The sequence below is a fragment of the Ambystoma mexicanum genome, chromosome 7q (genome assembly GCF_040938575.1).
Source record: "Ambystoma mexicanum isolate Mex_15411 chromosome 7q, UKY_AmexF1_1, whole genome shotgun sequence".
In the NCBI taxonomy this organism is placed as follows: Eukaryota; Metazoa; Chordata; class Amphibia; order Caudata; family Ambystomatidae; genus Ambystoma; species Ambystoma mexicanum.
Window position 1 is genome coordinate 945,651,468 of NC_090941.1, and position 17,721 is coordinate 945,669,188.

Genomic DNA, 17,721 nt, shown 5'->3' on the forward strand with positions numbered 1-17,721 from the left:
TTCATGTCAACCAATCTATTGAACAGCCAGCGTTTTTTCAAAACCCACAAAACTCTGGGTACTCAATGTTAGGAAACCTATTGAACAGCCAGCGTTTTTTCAAAACCCACAAAACTCTGGGTACTCAATGTTAGGAAAGCTGTCATGTACCATCTCAATAAGGCAAAACCAGTTGGTAAAACAGACCAGTTATTAGTTTTGGTAGCTGCTGGGAGAGATGGGGATCCTGTCTCCAAAGCAGCCATTTGTAAATGGATTGTAAAATGCACACAACAATGCTACACGTTATGTAACAAAGAACTACCATTTACACCTATAGCACACTCTACACCTGATAGTGGTGCCACTTGCAATGTGTAAAGCAGCAACATGAAGCTCAGTTCACATATTCACCCAAAATTACTGTATGAACATACAAGCTTGGAGCGACTCTCAAGTAGGACAGGCGGTGGTTGTTAAGACATCTTTTTACCACTGTCCATTCTAACAGCCCACCTCCTCCTCCTCGTACTACTCGCTAGTCTTTGCAATGCATGTGATTCTGAGCATATCCACAAGCCTCAGAAGACAAACATTACATACCGAAAATTGTGTTTCTGATACTTATTTCTGCTGTGAGGAACCTGAGAGCATCCTCATTTCTCCCCTGTGGTCCTCCTCTCAAGTGGCCAGGCAAAGGCCATTGCTTTTGGACCCCGACCCTGGGGTTGGATATGCGAGGGAGGATCACCTGGGTGGAGAGAACTTGGGAAGTGGGGAGAGGACATGGTATTCCCCTTTCCCTTGTCAAAGTGAACCCTATATTCCCTGTGCCATTGTAGGCTACTATCAGTCTTTGTCCCTTTCTTCTGACCAAAATGTCCCACAGCATTTCACCTTAAGACTGGGACTAGGAGGAAACAACTGGGAGTTATGCACACTTCCATTCATTCACATCACCTTGGTACTGAGACGAGGAAGAGGGCTTTAGAGGAGTTTCATTGTAAAAGCCAGGCATGTCCATCTAATAGGTTTCACCATGGTCAGGCAATTAAAGTGAAGGACTCTCACTTGGTGACATTTAACAAATCCCAAGTGTATAAGAATGGGGACCACCCAGCAGAGGGAGAGAGATGGCCTGGAGAGGACACAGTTTATGGAAGAGGAGCAGGCTGGAGAGGAACTGGCTTGAGGGATGCCTTGCTGAGTAGAAGTGTGAGGGAGATGCTGGGACCAAGGCTGGCCGTGAGAGGGTCGAAATTCCTGCAGTCCTCCTTGCCTGTTGTCTATAGCAGGAACTGTGGGGCTTTGAAACTTCCCAAGCGCCGCAGGTCTCTGAGAAAAGCGATAGGTGCTCTCAATAGCTCCCGCCGCGAAAGAGCAGAGCTGCGTGCTGCAGAGGTGGCTCCCTCAAGGAAAAGGTGGAGCGAATAGAAGCCGGGAAGTAGAACCGATAAGCCTGATGGAATGGGTGCATACCGGTGAGTGCAAAGTAGGGAACACTTGCACCGGGGCACTCTGTGGGCTGGAAACCAGCATGTCTGAATAAACTGAAATCTATTACAAATGCTACAGAAGGCCAAATCAAATGATTTTGAATACCGAACAAGATACAAAGTATTACAAGTACTTTTGAAATTTGCAAAAAGCATTATTGAATACTGAACTTACTAAAAGATATGATGAGCATCTTTGAATACCTAAGAGAAAAGTTTTGGCATAGCCAAAAGACTGCCAAGAAGAATGTGAAATAAGTATTGGCCAAAGATACAGGAATCCAAAGGACTACAGGTTAAGAGCGAAAACCTGTGTTGGCAAAAACCTGAAGAATACAGAAGCATAACCAAGTGCATAGGGTTATCGGTTGTATGACCTGTAATGGGTGGACCATGTGGGCCGACAACTGCGCCTAGACCGAATGACCCCTACTTGGAAAGATCCAAGGAAATCAAATGTAAAGAAGCTTGTATGTTGCAACAGTTGCTGAAGTGAACGGTAAATGCAGAAACAGAGCAATATATGCAAACTATTGAAAAGCCTGGAGGACCAAGGAGTTGAATTGGTACTGTTTTGAAAGCTGTAAGATTTCAACTGATTTTGGTTTTTGGAAGCTATAAGTGCTGAAGCCTTGGGGTAAGGGAACCACAAAACTTTGTGAAGTGTGTTGAACTCTTGGTAAGGGATTCCTGAGGCCTTTTTGGAAGTGTTCTGAACTTGGGGAAGGGGAAGTTGAGTGTAAGCCAAAGAACTGGAAGAAGCTCGGAACTTTATTATAATTTTTTTAAATATATTTTTATTACATTTTCTGGTTGGAGCAACAAACTTTGCAAAACAGATTAACAGTCTCTTCAAATGAATATACTAAAAGTCGGCAATGAGTACCCTCAACCTCCCTCCTTGTGACAGTTAGCTTTATTCCATACCTCACATGCTCCTCACCTTTTGCCTCCACTGTTCTACACTTGCATAACATAAAACAGTCCACTCCCCCTTACCTCTTTCACCCAGAGCCAGATAAAGTCTCGCCAAACGTGGCTTGAATGTCAAGGCCGGGAATTCGAGATCATAGTCCAGCAGGGGTGACCAGATAGCTTGAAACTGGTGGAGCTTTCCCTCTTTTGCAGCTGATATCCTTTCTGCCACCAGAATATCCCAAATCTTGATCCACCAATGCCCCAGATCTGGGCCGTCTGCCGATTTCCAACAACGGGCGGTGGTAATCCACGCCGCCAGCAAGAGGTGGGTCAGTAGCTTTGCCCGGGCTCCCAATTTTGGGTATATCCCCTCTCATGGAGCCCCTAGTAGCACGGTTTTCGGGCACATCTGGAGTCAGCTGCCCGTGATCTCATGTATAGTTTGTACAACGTTCTCCCAGAAAGAACGTATCCGGGGGCAGTCGCACCACATGTGAAAATATGAACCATGGGTTCCACAGTTCCACCAACAGGTAGGGGGGGGGGGGGGGTCGCCACCTGGAAATGATGGATTTGGGCCGGAGGGTAGTACCAACAGAACAATACTTTGAATGCACATTCATTGTTTCACGCAACTGGATGAGGTACGTGTCCTGGCCCAGATCTCGGACCAAGACACATTGTCTATCTGAAGGCCCAAGTCTGTTGCCCAGTGAGTCATGTAGTACGGGCGGCAAGGGGCTAAGAGATCCTCCATTAGTAATCTCTATAGCTTTGAAATCCCGCCCTTATCCAAGCCCTCCCAGATGGTCAGTTCCAGCGGATTTAACCTCCGGGTGGCTTTCAGTCTAATTTCGAGGTTAGTGATCCAATGACGGATCTGGATATATGAGAACCTGTCCAGTTCTGAGAGGTGGAATTTCTTCTTGAAATCCTCAAGAGCGTCGCTGGCTCTCAGTAAACAATTGACCCAACGTAAGCAATCCTCCTTCCTTCCAACGTCTAAATACCCCAGGATAGAGGCCCGGAGTAAAGGCAGTGTTACTGAGGACTGGAGAGAGCGGACCTGTGCCTCCAATGGTTTATTTCCTCTGCAACACCTCATCCCACACCTTTATGGTCGCTTTTGACAAGGAGAGGACATGTGGCCATTGCTTGCGTAGCGTGTAGGGAGGGTATTACCCAAATTGTTCGTTTACAATTGTTCGAATGAACAATTGACCGAATTTAAAGGGTCACAATTGACCTTTTCACAATTGACCATATATATATATATATATATATATCGCTTTGGTAATATATAGGGTTTTGGGCGGGTTTGGGTTGGGTGGGGGGTTGCGGGGGGTTTCCCCCCGCATATGTTACAATTGACCTTCACAATTCGGTCAATTGTGAAAAGGTCAATTGTCATTCAAACAGTTGTAATACAAACAATTTGTATACAACCTGTAGGGAGTGAAGGGAAAGAAGCGGAGGGGGAGGAAGCATTTAGATTGCTCGAGCTCCATCCACCTGGGTGCGGGATCCCCCTTTTATCCATACCGAGAGGTGAGCAAGCTGAGCCGCCTCCGAATACCTCCGTAAATTGGGAACCCCCAGGCAACCCATCATTACCCTCTTAGGAATTCTAGATTTCTTTCCCCCGCCATATGAAGCCCATATGAAACCTTTCCAGAATGGTTTTCGGAACTACTGGGAGGGAAGAGCAACAGTATAAAAGCCTGTGGAGGAGATTCATTTTGACTGCTGTGATACGGCCCATCAAAGAGATTTCTTGCCCCACCCATTGCTTCAAGTCCTGCTCCAGGGTCTTAACTGGGAGGGGGATAGCTCCATACAGATCTTTTGGGGATGCCATGAGCCAAACCCCTAGTTATGCGATAGAGGACGTATCCCAGCAAATAGGGCATATAGCCTGGAGAGAAGAGATCTCCCGGGGCGTCCCACCCCCACCGCCACTGATTTCCCAAAGTTAATCTCGATTCCGGCCACCCGCCCAAAAGCCTGGTGCTCCGGTAGAACCGACTGTAGGTAAGTGGCGCCATTAGTAATGGATAAGAGAATATAATCGGCATATAAGGATACCTTATGAGGGGAGCTCGATATTAGTGCTCCCCGGATTGTGTTATTCTTACTTATATGCTGTGCCAAAGGCTCCTTAATGAGCGTAAACAGAAGGGGAGAAATGGGGCATCCCTGCTGTGTCCTGCAGGTCAGTGGGATCGGGGCCGAGCATTCACGATTAACTTGCAGAGAGGTGTTCGGGGAGGAATAGTTGTTGGCTATTGCTTTCCTAAATTGGGGGCCAAAAGCGCATGCTTCCAATGCTATATGCACAAACGACCAGTCCACCTTATCAAAGGCTTTTGTAGCTTCCAAAGCTAAGAGGGCCAGTTTCCCCTTACTCGCTTAAATAGAATAAATTAGGTTCACCGCCCGCCTTATGTTATCCCCGTTTTTCTACCCTGAATAAACCCTGTCTGGTTGGCATGAATCATGCTTGGAAGGAGAGGAGCTAGGCAGTTTGCCAATACCTTTGTGAAAATGTTGGCATCGATTTTCAGAAGTGAATTTGGCCTATAGGAGGCACAGTCTTTGGGGTCCTTACCAGGCTTCAAGACCTGTATCGTGGTGGAGCTTTGCATTGATTGGGTTATGCTTCCTGCTTCCCAAAACGAGTTGAATAGGGCAGTCAAGGGAGCAAGGAGCTGAGCGCGGAACAGTTTGTAACATTTTGGGGACAAACCATCAGGGCCTGGCACTCGAGTCGTCAAGGACTTGATTACTGTCTCTACTTCTTCCTGCTGGATAGGTGCTTCCAGGGCCTCCCTATCCTCTCAGGCTAGTCGCTGAGCTTCTACTGATCTACCTGAATCGGCCATGGACACAAGCAAGTGCGCTTGCGCTAACCGCAATTTTGTCTGTTCTTCATAATGTGTAGCCCAATGTTGGTCTCGAAGACCTATGATGAAGTTACGTCTTCTGGTTTTTGCCAATTTCTGTGCCAGAAGGCAGTTGGCCTTATTACTCTTGGCGTAGTATCCCTGCTTGACTGAGAGCAGGGTTTGCACTGTTTCCTCCAATATAGGGCCTCCAACTTGTTGCGAGCCATGCAGAGGGCTGTATTGATCTTAGGAGACCACCCTTTCTTTTTAAATTTGTCATCAATGTCTGAAATATCTTGTTCCAGGAGGGCTCTGGACTGCTTCTTCCTTTTGTGGTAAGATGTTGTGTGTGCAATCAGGGTCCCCCGGACAACTGCCTTCATGGCATCCCACGTAGTCGCTTGAGAGGTCAACTTTGTGGGATTTTCCTTAAAGTAATTCTTAATTGCTGTTGCCACATAGTTCCTCAAAGCCATATCGTTGAAGGTTGGGTGATATAGACGCCACTGTGGTCTCGACCCAGGGGGTGGGTTGCAAGATCTAATTTGTAGTAGCACCGTAGCATGGTCTGTAAGGACCTTTGGGGGGCTATGCACGCTTTGTTCGTGAAGGAAAGAAGCTGGGGCGAGGCCACGATCATATCAATGTGTGAGAAGGAATGATGGACATGTGAGAAAAAGGTGAAGTCCGTTTCCTCTGGGTGAATCACTCCATGTGTCCACGACCCCCAGTGATCTAAACAGGTGGGTTTCACCGGAGAATTCAGACCCTTCACGTTTAGGGAGATAAAGTTCACAATCTGTTGTGGAATCTCTGAGCTCTCTTCCGCTGATGCCGTGGGGGAGCGGCAGGGGGTATGGGGCGGGGGGTTCAGGCGTACAGGTGCTGCCATTCGAGACCTGGTTATTCTTGCCTGTGTGCTCCAACCAAACTTTTAACCCAAACTGAACTGGCCAACCTTGAACTGAGGCCGAACCATGGGCTCCAAACTCTTGAGCTGCCCAAAACCGTTTACAGCCCACTCCAAGGCCATCCTCCCTGGAGTCAGGCTCAGACTTTGCTAAGCCCCTTGTAGTTATCCTAGCATTCCCTGTTCTCCGGTTCCTGTTATGTCACAATGAGCAGGGTGCTGTGTAGCAAAGATTTTAAAGAACTTACTATCAGTTGTCTCCCCCAGATCTTTCAACCATATCACTCGTCTGGGTTTCCGGGGAAGATCTTCTGTTCCAGTGGATGAATTGTGAGATGGATTACCCCCTTCGTTTGGCGAGGAGCGGTTTAGAATAATTTCTGCATCCTCTAGACATGAGATAGTGTGGGAGGCCCCATTGTAAGAGAACTGGACGTCCATAGGGAACAACCAGTGATATTTAATCTCCTGAACACGCAGGAACAGTGTCAGCGGTGTGAGTGCTCTCCTTTTTTGTATCGTTACAGTTGCGAGATCCTGTAAGATCTGCAGGGGAGACACCTGAAAGGTCACCTCATCCCTGGTACGACCCATCGCCATAATTGCCTCCTTAGTCGTATAGAAGTGTACTGGGGTGATCACATCCGGGGGAAATTCCGACTCCACCCCCTTGCGAGTGCGCAGTCTATGGGTACGGTGCTGCTACTTTTGCTGCAGTCATCCCCACACATTATATATATTTAGTTGGACACAGACAGACTTTTCATTTGACCTTACTGACACAGACTATCCTTAATTTTCTTTAGGTAGGGAAATCCCACATTGGCATAGGGCAAGTTAGGCCTTACTCCATACTGACAGTTAAGTAAAATAAAGCTTTTACTTAAAAAGTTAAATCTGTTGTCTGTGTCTTACTTCACGATACCTTCACACTGCTTAGATTCACATGCACCCACCCTTCTTCCCTTGTTGTGAGTAGAAGGTGCATAGACATTTACACCTTCACAGTTCTTATCCTTAACTACATACTTAAACAACCTCAGGTCAGAAATAAAGCAACCTGAGTACCTTGACGCGTGGAGGTCCCTTTGTACAGTACATGTCACAGTAGGGATAGAGTTACAAAGACGCCCTGTCGATGTCCCGTTTCGCTATGGAAAACAAGTCATGCAATACTCTGCACCAACCAGTAGATGTTGGCCTATACAAAGCATGTGCATCTAAGCAGATCCAAGCATCAGAAAGATCACACCACAGTTTCACCATTTTCAGCCCATTCATTTTCCCATAGAGAAAAAGTGTAGTTTCTGAACAACTGCAGCATGAAAAACGATGGACAGATTTACACAAAATGAGAAACATCTTGGGCACAAAGCAGTAATTTATATGTCTTGACTGGTTTGGGGTAAATTCATCCAGTATTTTTAAAAATATTAGGCATACAACGGAGTGCGCTCTGTGCCTTAAAACCTTTATATCGATCTCGGTGCTTTGCAGCAGAGAGGCTGCGCGAGGCTAATAACTTTTGACTTGCTGGATAGATTTGGATGAACTTTTCTAAACCTTTATTCAAGCACTACACTAAACTGGAAATGTTGGGAACAATTCATTAGAAAAAGTTAGTGAGAAAACAGAAAACACTGTTTTCAGGCTACTTGCATTAATTTTTCCATAGCGAAAAAGTGAAGTTTTTGAACAGCCGTAGTGTGAAAACTGCTTGGCAGATTTAGACCAAATAAGCAACAATTTGGGCACAAAGCAATGACTTAATTTCCTTGACTGGTTCGGGGATAAATACATCCAGTAGTCTTTAAAATATTCATCAGAGAACGGGCAGCCCCCTGCGCCTTAAAACCTTTAAATTGATCACATTGCTTTGCAGCAGAGTGCCTGAGCGAGGCTAATAACTTTCACTTGCTGGATAGATTTGGATGAATTTCTCTAAACCAAAGGTTTGTCGAGGGCCCACCAAACTGCACATTTTGGGAACAATTGGTTAAAAAATGAAAAAGTTATTAAAAAAACATTTTTTTTTTAAAAGTGTTCAGCCTGCTCCCATTTGTTTTTCCATGAAGAAAGTGCTGTTTTTGAACAGCCATAGTGTGAAAACCGCTGCACAGATTTGGCCCAAACTTTACAATTAAGTCCCCCACAACCGTAGCGTCTAATAAAGTTCTCGGCTAATAACAGTAATTCTACATCTGCAGTGATCACATCTTCTAGGCATGGGGCAATGGGGCTCTGTGCTGAAGGTCATGGCTAGTAGGCCCCAAAGAAATGTATTGGTGCTACAAGCACAGAGGCCACGGCCAAAGGCCAGGCCTATTCGACCCCATAGAAACTTATTGGTGCAACATGTCCACGGCCGAAGGCCTTGACTAGTGGCCCCTGAAGAAACTATAGTATAATAAATCCCTTGAAATTCAGTGAAAAAACCTTCGTTAGAGAGAGTTGAGGTAATCCAATTTAACGCAACTAAACCTCTAAAATTCAGCAATCTCATTTCGAGCAAGTCCACCTTAACTGTGTGCCACCTGTTGTGCAGCGGATGACCTCAATGATGACATACATGACATCAGCAATGAGATCAATAACTACATCAAATGTTACATTACTGATTAAATAATTTGGAATATTTTTGTTGACCTTTTTATACATATTTTATTACACTTAATAAGAACATGATGACATGAAACAATACAGTCATAAAGAAGTATGATATGATTACGTATGGAGCTTTCATTTGTAATGCTTAAAAAAGTATGAACTTTAAAATAAAAATATGTAACGTTGTGCAAATGGTTTGAATTGCTTGCATTAGTAAACAATTACAATACTTCATTGCAGGGAAAGTACCCGATTCTAGTCCTAATTATAAAACTTTCACAGGTTTGCCAATGGTGATTTTTTTTTTTCTTCTAGATAATTAACGAAACTTATAAGATGGAATTCATGTACAGTGGACTGGAAAATAGGCAAGTGGCTATCATTCACCACATGAGGTTACAAGCGAAAGCTCTTCAGCTTATAGTGACTGCACGCAGCACTCGGGGGTAAGAAATACTTTTATTTACTAGTGACAGCCCAAAATGATTTTCTTCAGTGATGCCAGAGATGGTGCAGGATGATGGCTTGTGGAGCCACATCCTTAATGGTGCAACAGATTGCTGAAAGTTTATATTGGAGTTGATATGAAATATGTAGTGGTTCAGTATGATATTCAATAAGCAGGCAAACTAGGACATCTCGTTATGATCTTCACAACTATATTACCAGTGCTGTCACTGAAGTTTTGCCCACTCGAGGACATTAAAGCAGCATTTTGCTGACCTGATTTAATGCACAAAAATCTTGTAAAATTGAAGTAATTTTTGAGCTTGATTGTTTACAGTAAATTCGAATTTGCTTACTCTGACATAATGGAAAGCACAATAAGATGTGGTGTTTATGTTGGAAGCGGATGCTATAATGTACTTGGCGCTATACGGAAAATAGATGTTGCTTTGTCTAACTAACTTTTAACGTTGGCTACGAACCTTTCGTTTCAGTTTCAGAAGGGATTTGTTGAATCCTACTGTGTGCCAAGGAACACAAACAATTTGTTAAAATGTGGTGGATTTTACTTTGCTGAAACATAAAGTCACTGCCTATACCTTATTTGGATGTCAGTTAGAAGACTTTCATAGATGTAGACAACTACTTCCTGGCGATTTTTTCCAGATACATTAGATGCTACCCAACAGCGATTGGATTATTTATTTTTTCCAGAAATCACTTTGGAATGGGAACGACAACAGTGGATGCTCCGAAGCAACTGAGCACAACCATGCTTGCATAGACTCTGGATTCGTCTGATGTGCTGAACTGGATGAATTTTTACACTCCAGCAAACAGTCTTGCTTTTTTTCAATCTCGTTTGATTTTCTTTTATTGTGGGCCTTTCCTATCCCTATCTTATGGCCAAGCTTCAAGTCCGACGTTTTCAGAGTGCATCCCATGTGCATGGACTTTGTAGGGGATGATTTTGAAGCACTCTGTTTTAGCGTATCTAAGCCCTTTTCAATGCTGGGACACTGGACATCATTTAAGATAATTGCTTTGTGCCCTGGTGATTGAAAGCTTCAGGCTGAAATGTTGCAGGCACTGCACTTCAAAGATGTAATTACCAATCCCCATACAATTTCTGTATGATGTTTGGGGACGTAGCATGACATCTCGGAGTGTGGTTCCTGTGAGGTTATCAACCCCAAGACGCTCAGGTAACTGGTGGCCACGTTTTCAGTGAGCAACCTCCAAAATCGAGAGAAACACCCTCCAATAGCTATTTGTTAGAGTGGAGGGCATCTGATCTCCCATGCCTGAAGAGGCCACTTCTGGGGACAAGGACGGTTGACGAAAAACACATTAATAATCACCAGTAGCGCTCACACTCCAGAAAATCTTTGAGATGTTCCTTCTCATCCCCTTCACACAAGAGGAAGAGAAACCCCTGGGCACAAGAGCAATTACAAGTCTTCGGACTCCAGTTGCTTCACCCGCAAAGGACTATGAAAAGTTGAGATTTTCTCGACCGCCCCGTTCTATACATCGAGAGAAACAGGAGGTTCCACCAAGCATGTACATGCCAGGAGGGTAACCAAGAAGAGGTGCACCTCTACGCCTCAAAGAAGTTTAGACCCCATTCCAAAAAAAATAAAATGGGTCTCCAAGCAGAAATGGCGACCATGATGACGGAACCCTTAGCTAACCATGTCTGGACAAGGCGGATCAGACTGCCTCCCACTGCCTTCTGATTTGTGCCAGTGTGCTCCAGTATCTCTGAGCAGAATCTCCCGATACCTTTCGGCCTCTAACCCTTGATACAGTGCTGTATTGGTGTGGTTAGGCCCCTCTTGAATCAGCGAGTGACCCCATTGTAGAGAAACCAGACCTTGCTACCAACCTCAGGGTTGCTACCAACCTCAGGGTTGGTACGAATGTCCTCGTGTCTCTGAGGTTGGTAGCACATCTCATGATCTTGAGATTACCCAGGCTTCCCCCATTCCATAACTGTGGGGCAAGAGAGACGGCCCTTTAGAGACAAATACAATATTGTGTTTTTAAGGACTTAGACAGGGGAGCTCAAAGGGAAATTGTTCTCCCTTTCAAGCTGGTGGTCACTGACCCCAATACGTCTCTATGGCAAACTACTTGTTCAGCGTATTAAACAAAATGTTTGTGTCCCTGTTAAGAAACTCAAGTCAATGTATTAAATAACTTCCTGTCACAGCTCCATGGTTTGTGAGAGTCTGTGATAAATTTGTCTGATACAGAACCCACTTCTTAGTAATAAAAAAGAAAATGTTTTAATTCTTGTTGTCAATTCAATGGTGTGTCATGAATCCAAGTGCAAGAAATAAAATATGAACAATTCACTGGTAAATACAATTCAGATCTGACAAAACAGCAAGTGATAAAATTCACAAATAATCGAGCTGAGACCGTTCAAAATGATCTAAATCATAAATGCTGGTGTTACAAACATACAAAACACTTAGTCTTTGACATTAAATGGAAATCTATTTACCAAACAAGTAAGCATTACACATTTAGTTCAAATGCCTGTGCATTCGGATATTGTTCTAACTGTACATTCTGTGTATGTTGTATGTAAAGTGGCCAGAAACCGGCTATTTTTGCGGTGACTAGACCAAATGTCAAGGTGCACCTATGAGTTAAGAGGCTTAATAAATCACCATTCCTAATCCTCTGACTTATTGTATCATCCTTAGGACATCACCTTGTTTTTTCTTTACTTATATCCCAGTCCTTGACAGAGTAGGGAACTACCCTTCAGTGTATTATCTCTTTGACAGCCATGGCTGCCTTTAGGTTTTTTTCTTCATATAGTGCATAATATACCACCATTATTCAGGTATATGTACACCCCTGCACTATCCTGTCTGGAAGTGTTTCTGTTTTGTCTGTCCTTTTATTTTTAGTCTATTCCACCTTTACGTCTTCTTATTCACACATGATGCCAGATTAGGGCAGAAAGTGCTACCTTAAGTTACAGCGAAGAACAGATTACTAACATTATTCGAGGCCCATCACTTTTTGATTCTAACAATGGTACTGGCTCTACAGCTATAAGTAACAATGCTGATGAATTATTAAAGCGCAAGAAAAAGGGATTTAAGACCGAACTTCGCAGCCACTTCCTGAGGGAATATCACAGAGCAAATATCATTCCAGCTGGCCTATAGTGCGAAATGAGCCAGGCCTGTTCCTAGAGGACGAGTTGTACAAAACAGGATTCAGCCACATTGCAACTAAGTGTATTAGGGACCTTATGGTTTTGACAATCTCTACTGCACAAAGACTAGCAATTACGGCACAGAGGGACTTAGAAGCGGAAGAACTGAAATTTACTTCAAACCAGCTTAATACTACTGCCAATGAGAAAATCTGTGAAATAGAAAAACTCTTTGAAGAATTTAAGACAGCTACCCTTACCAAGAAAACAAAGAAACTAGGTAAGGACATACAAGAATTTAGAGTTGAAAATATTTATCCTTATCCAACTGCTGAATACTTACAATAAAAAAATCAGCCCAGACCACAACAAGCAGCATATAATAGAAGAGGCCCCCGAAGGTGGGTAACCTTCTCTGACCCTAGCAGCGACTCCTCAGGAGACACCTTGTATCAAACTGGACAGCAACAAACATATAGATCTAGAGGACAAAGGCCTTTTTAGGGACAGGCCAATTCCGTGGATCCCCAGGGGAATTTTACAATCCAGAATGGGAACCTTGGCCAGGCAGGAGACTGCAGCGCCAACGGAGGAGGGGCTTCTTCCAATAGATCCTACTGGTAGACCCTTGGCCCGACCCATGTCGGATAGACCGCCATCGTCTGATATTCCCATTTTGCAATCTCTCGGGTATAGAGTTGTCTCCCATTCAGATGAAAATATTAGGCATGGGCCTTTCATATGTCCCTACGAACCACACGGATTGGTTTACGACAGAGACAGAGATAAAAACATTTTTAGGAAGCTCCGCTTGAGACACTACTTCCTAGATAAAGCTGAAGAACAAAACATTCAAGATACGGGTCTTCGGATCCCCTCTACTTTCACACGCAAGTTGCGAGTGAAATCTTACTATTCGAGAAATGTGTCATGAGTGACCTTAAAAGAATCAAAGGCAAAACAAAAAATAATAGGAACAATCTTTCCAACCATGAGAGAAAAGCATTGGCAGAGTTAACATCAGACCCACGACTGGTGATAAAACCAGCAGAGAAGGGAGGGGGCATAGTAGTCTTTTCCCAGACAACGTATAACAGAATGGTGATGGACCTCCTGGAAGACACGGAGTTACCAACTATTAAGAGAGGATCCGTCAGCAACTGTCCAAGAGCTTATTCGAGAATCTACACAATTCGGAGCAGACAGAGGGTGGATCTCCCAGGAAGAATTGGAATATCTTAATTCGGAAAACCGGACACCCTCTCTCTTTGCCCTTCCTAAAATACACAAGTACCCCTCTAGACCTCCAGGGAGACCGATCGTGTCAGGGTGTGGATCACTGTTAGAACCATTATGCAAATTTGTCGATCTATTTCTGCAACCAATCAGTCAAAAAACCAGGACATATCTCAAAGATCCCATCTTTGAAGGGATAAGCTTTGATAATGAGAAGGAACTCCTGGTGACTATGGACATACAGGCATTATACACCAACAACTCATCCATAACGCCACTCAACAAAGAGTGCCAGCAGCATTCATTGTAGAACTGATGGCCATTGCCTTACAAAATAATTTTTTCAAATATGCGGACCAATTTTACCTCCAGACTGGGGGGGTACGGCCATGGGAGCAGCATTTGCACCCAGTCTGGTGATATTGTTTATGGCAGATTTCGAGAACAAATTTGTACTCTGTGATACTAACCCTTTCTTCACACAGGTAAAAAAATGGTATAGATATATAGACAATGTGATATTTATTTGTGAAGGCAACATCGAATCACTTGAAGACTTTTTACTATACATCAATGGTCTACACGATACCATCAACTTCACTATGGAGCATAATCATCATTCCATCAACTTTTTGGATTTACAAATTACTGCTAACATGGGTCATCTGTCTTGCTCTCTATACAAGAAGACTACAGATCTGAACACCATATTACATTTCTCCAGCTTTCACCCCAGGGCATTGAAGGAGAATCTGCCCTACAGTCAGTTCCAAAGACTCCGACGGAACTGTACTGAAGTTACAGATTACTAGACACATGCTAACATATTAGCTGAAGACTTGAGAGAGCGGGGATATCCCAAAAAGCTTGTTAAGAACGCCCTTAAAAGGGCTAGGTTTACAACAAGAGAAAGTCTTTTGACACCCAAAATTAAAAACTTGGCACAAAATAGGATTGCTTGCGTCACCACCTACAGCACTGAATCATTTGCAGTAAAAAAAGGCCTTAATGAAATACTGGCTTATGATCTCTACCTGTCTACCCAATTTAGGGAGGCCCTTGTTTGCATTCAAAAGATCTAGGAATTTCCGAGACCAACTGGTCCATGCAAGGTCTGAGCAGAGGACGAATACCAGCCAACGAGTTTTACGCCCTGCAATGGGATAATTCCCTTGTGGCAACCGCACGATGTGTAAATTCACGAGTAAAACAACACAGTTTCAAATTGGCACAAAAAAGTGGGACATAAGATTTATGTCCAATTGCAAGACAAGCAACGTGATCTATTGTATTGAGTGTCCGTGTGGACTAATATACGTAGGCCAAACTACTTGCACCGTTTCTACCAGGATCGGCGAACATAGCTCGAGGATTAGATGCCGCAACCATGCAGCCCCAATGGGAACACGCTTCTTAGAATTACAACATTCCCCAGATGACCTTAAATGGTGGGTGATCGATGTGGTCAAAAACAGTATAAACACACAAAAAGCATTGAGATATAAGGAGGCTAGATGGCTTTTCCTGGTTTGACACCCTGAATAAAACAAAAGGTTTGAATGAGGAGTTACCATTTAGGTTCCCTTAGGGCTTTTGTCTGCTTCCAGACATGCAGCTGCAATTGGATTGCCTTTTAACTTTTAACTTGCAACAATACCAGCTGCAGTACCATCTTTAACCTTTTGGCACTAGTGGCGCTAGACAACACCGTGATCTGGCCCATGCATTGTCTCTAATGCAAGTCATGATCACCATGACAACCACCAGGAAGCCCAGCTAGTAATGCGTACGGTCCTGCAGTAGAGAAACATTGCGTGTGCTGCACCATTTATTTCAGGTAAGTAATTCAGCGCCCATTCCATTAGCTCCTCTCCTCTCCCACTCTTATTCTAAGGGATGCATACTGGACGTAATTAGGCCTTTCTTTCACTAGACGGAGTTAACCTAAGAACTTAGATGCCATTTCCCTTAAGGTGCTGATCAAAGAAACTGTATAGCCGCAGGGTCGTCTTTTTCCTTTAGGTTGCTGCCCAAGCTTCATTTACAGCAACGGCCATGCACAGAATATTGGGATAATACTTCGTGCCCTTTGAAGGTACATTTAACTTAACATTCTTTTCAATGTGCCTGTTTCATTTTACGAATATGCGACCACACATACTTTATTATGCCTGTTTATTACAAACAGACACTTTTCGACATGCGCATGTGTGGTTTTGGCAACAGCAAAGCGCGTATGCAACTTCCATTTTAAGATTCCACAACAGGCAGTGACCTGTGGCACCCTAATAAGTTGTGTAAGTGATTTACTCTGTCTTTGACCTTTCCTGGTCGCCACCAAACCCAGAGCTGTGAGCCATAATTTAACATTTGACTTACCTTTTGGTGAAATGGTGCACTTTCTGCCATGTATATTCTTGTGTATACACACACACATAGTTCTCTCTGGCACATATTTTCTTCTCCATATTTTCAACCTTACATTTTCTGGTTCTTTATTTCATTTTACTCCACCCCTATGCATGTAGGTTACCTTATTTTTTTAGGCTTTTTAAAGGGTACTACATCTGACACACCCTTTAGTCTCAGTCCATCTATACCACTGTAGTTGGCCGCCCTGTGTGATTTCACCTGCATGCTTTATGAGTCACGGGACCTGCACCATTTTGTGCTATACAGATTTTGCTTTCCGTGATTTTCATTTTGGCTAGTGTTTTCTTTTGTACCTCAGGGGTCACGACTACTCCCGGTCCTGAGGAAGGCAGGACTTCTCACTCCGCCGAAACGTAGATCACCCGTACCTATTGATTTAGTCATGTACGAGTGCGACACCCATCAAGATTAGTCGCTGTGTCACACGTAGACCCCTAGTTCAGTCATCTTGGATCCATTTCTTGTCACTGGAAAATAATTTATTTTTGAAAATCTACATAGCTGAGCTGAGAACTTAAGCCTAGCTACATATGGTTTCAACCTCCAAGAGGGGGTCAATTATTTATATTGTACATATGGTGTTTATTTTTGAACGTTTACTTTTTGAACTTTTTTGTTACAACTCCTTATTCCTTTTCCCTTGTACGATTGTATTTTGATTTTGTATGTAAATTGTGTATAGGACTAATTGACATCCTTTGTTTATATTGTACATATTGTGTTTATTTTTTAATTTATTTTTACCTGTGTTGCATGCAGTACTTAACTGCTGTTTTGTAATTTACAAATTTTATGTGTTAGCAATAAAGAAAGCTACTTTTTGAAATTACTTAACAGAATTGAGAATCTGTGGGTCCTTAGATTCTAAGGCACCATTATGAAGACATAGGTGAATATGTGAATAATAAATACATATCTAGGAGCCCTTCATTCAATAGGAAGTTCAAGTTAGGACTTTGCATCTGTTGAGTGATATATAGACTCCCTGTGTAATGCCCTTGATGTTGAGGAGACCATCATTAATTGATATGAATATCTATTGAACCTGTTAGGACATCACCTTGTTTTTTCTTTATTGTATCATCCTTCAGAGTCATTAAGATGCAAGAAATCTCTGCCTACAGTGAACAAGGATTTGGCAAGGAGGTGCTGGTGTTGACAGATCTGACATACCTATTCAGACGGCCCACTCTGTATAGCTTGGTAGTTCAAACTGCTATGGCTGGGCCCAAAGGGTCAATGATCCGGTATTACCCAATTTGATCTTATTTAATTGATCGAATGGTGCATGCGGCCGAATTTGGCCAGTACCATTCGATCAATTTGATTTGATCAAATTCGATAATCAATACCGAACATTGGCAGCGGGGGATGCAGCAGTGTTCCCCGATCCCCATGTTTGGTATTGATGGCCTTGAGGGGCGGGGGGGCTTCCATGGGTGTCCCCTGCTTCCTAAAGATTGGAGATGGGGGAATGTGAAAAAAAGGGAGAGAAGGGGACCCTGCGGTGTCCGATCTGACCTGCGTAAGAGGGACCGAACTGACGCTGCAGGGTCGGGTGAAGTAGGCGGAAATGCAAGAGTTAAGTGTGGGACAGGTGTATTGGGAAATGGGGGGCAAAGATTTGCA

The 17,721-nt window shown here is 43.6% G+C and overlaps 1 protein-coding gene across 1 annotated transcript in view; it reads left to right on the forward strand.

Annotated features, from left to right (window-relative positions):
* INTS4 (integrator complex subunit 4) overlaps positions 1–17,721 on the forward strand; it is a 1,642,132-nt gene that overhangs the window by 1,202,890 nt on the left and 421,521 nt on the right. The window contains exon 18 of the mRNA XM_069639944.1: positions 9,111–9,241. Within this exon, the coding sequence (XP_069496045.1) occupies positions 9,111–9,241 (131 nt within the window). The remainder of the gene's footprint in view (positions 1–9,110; positions 9,242–17,721) is intronic.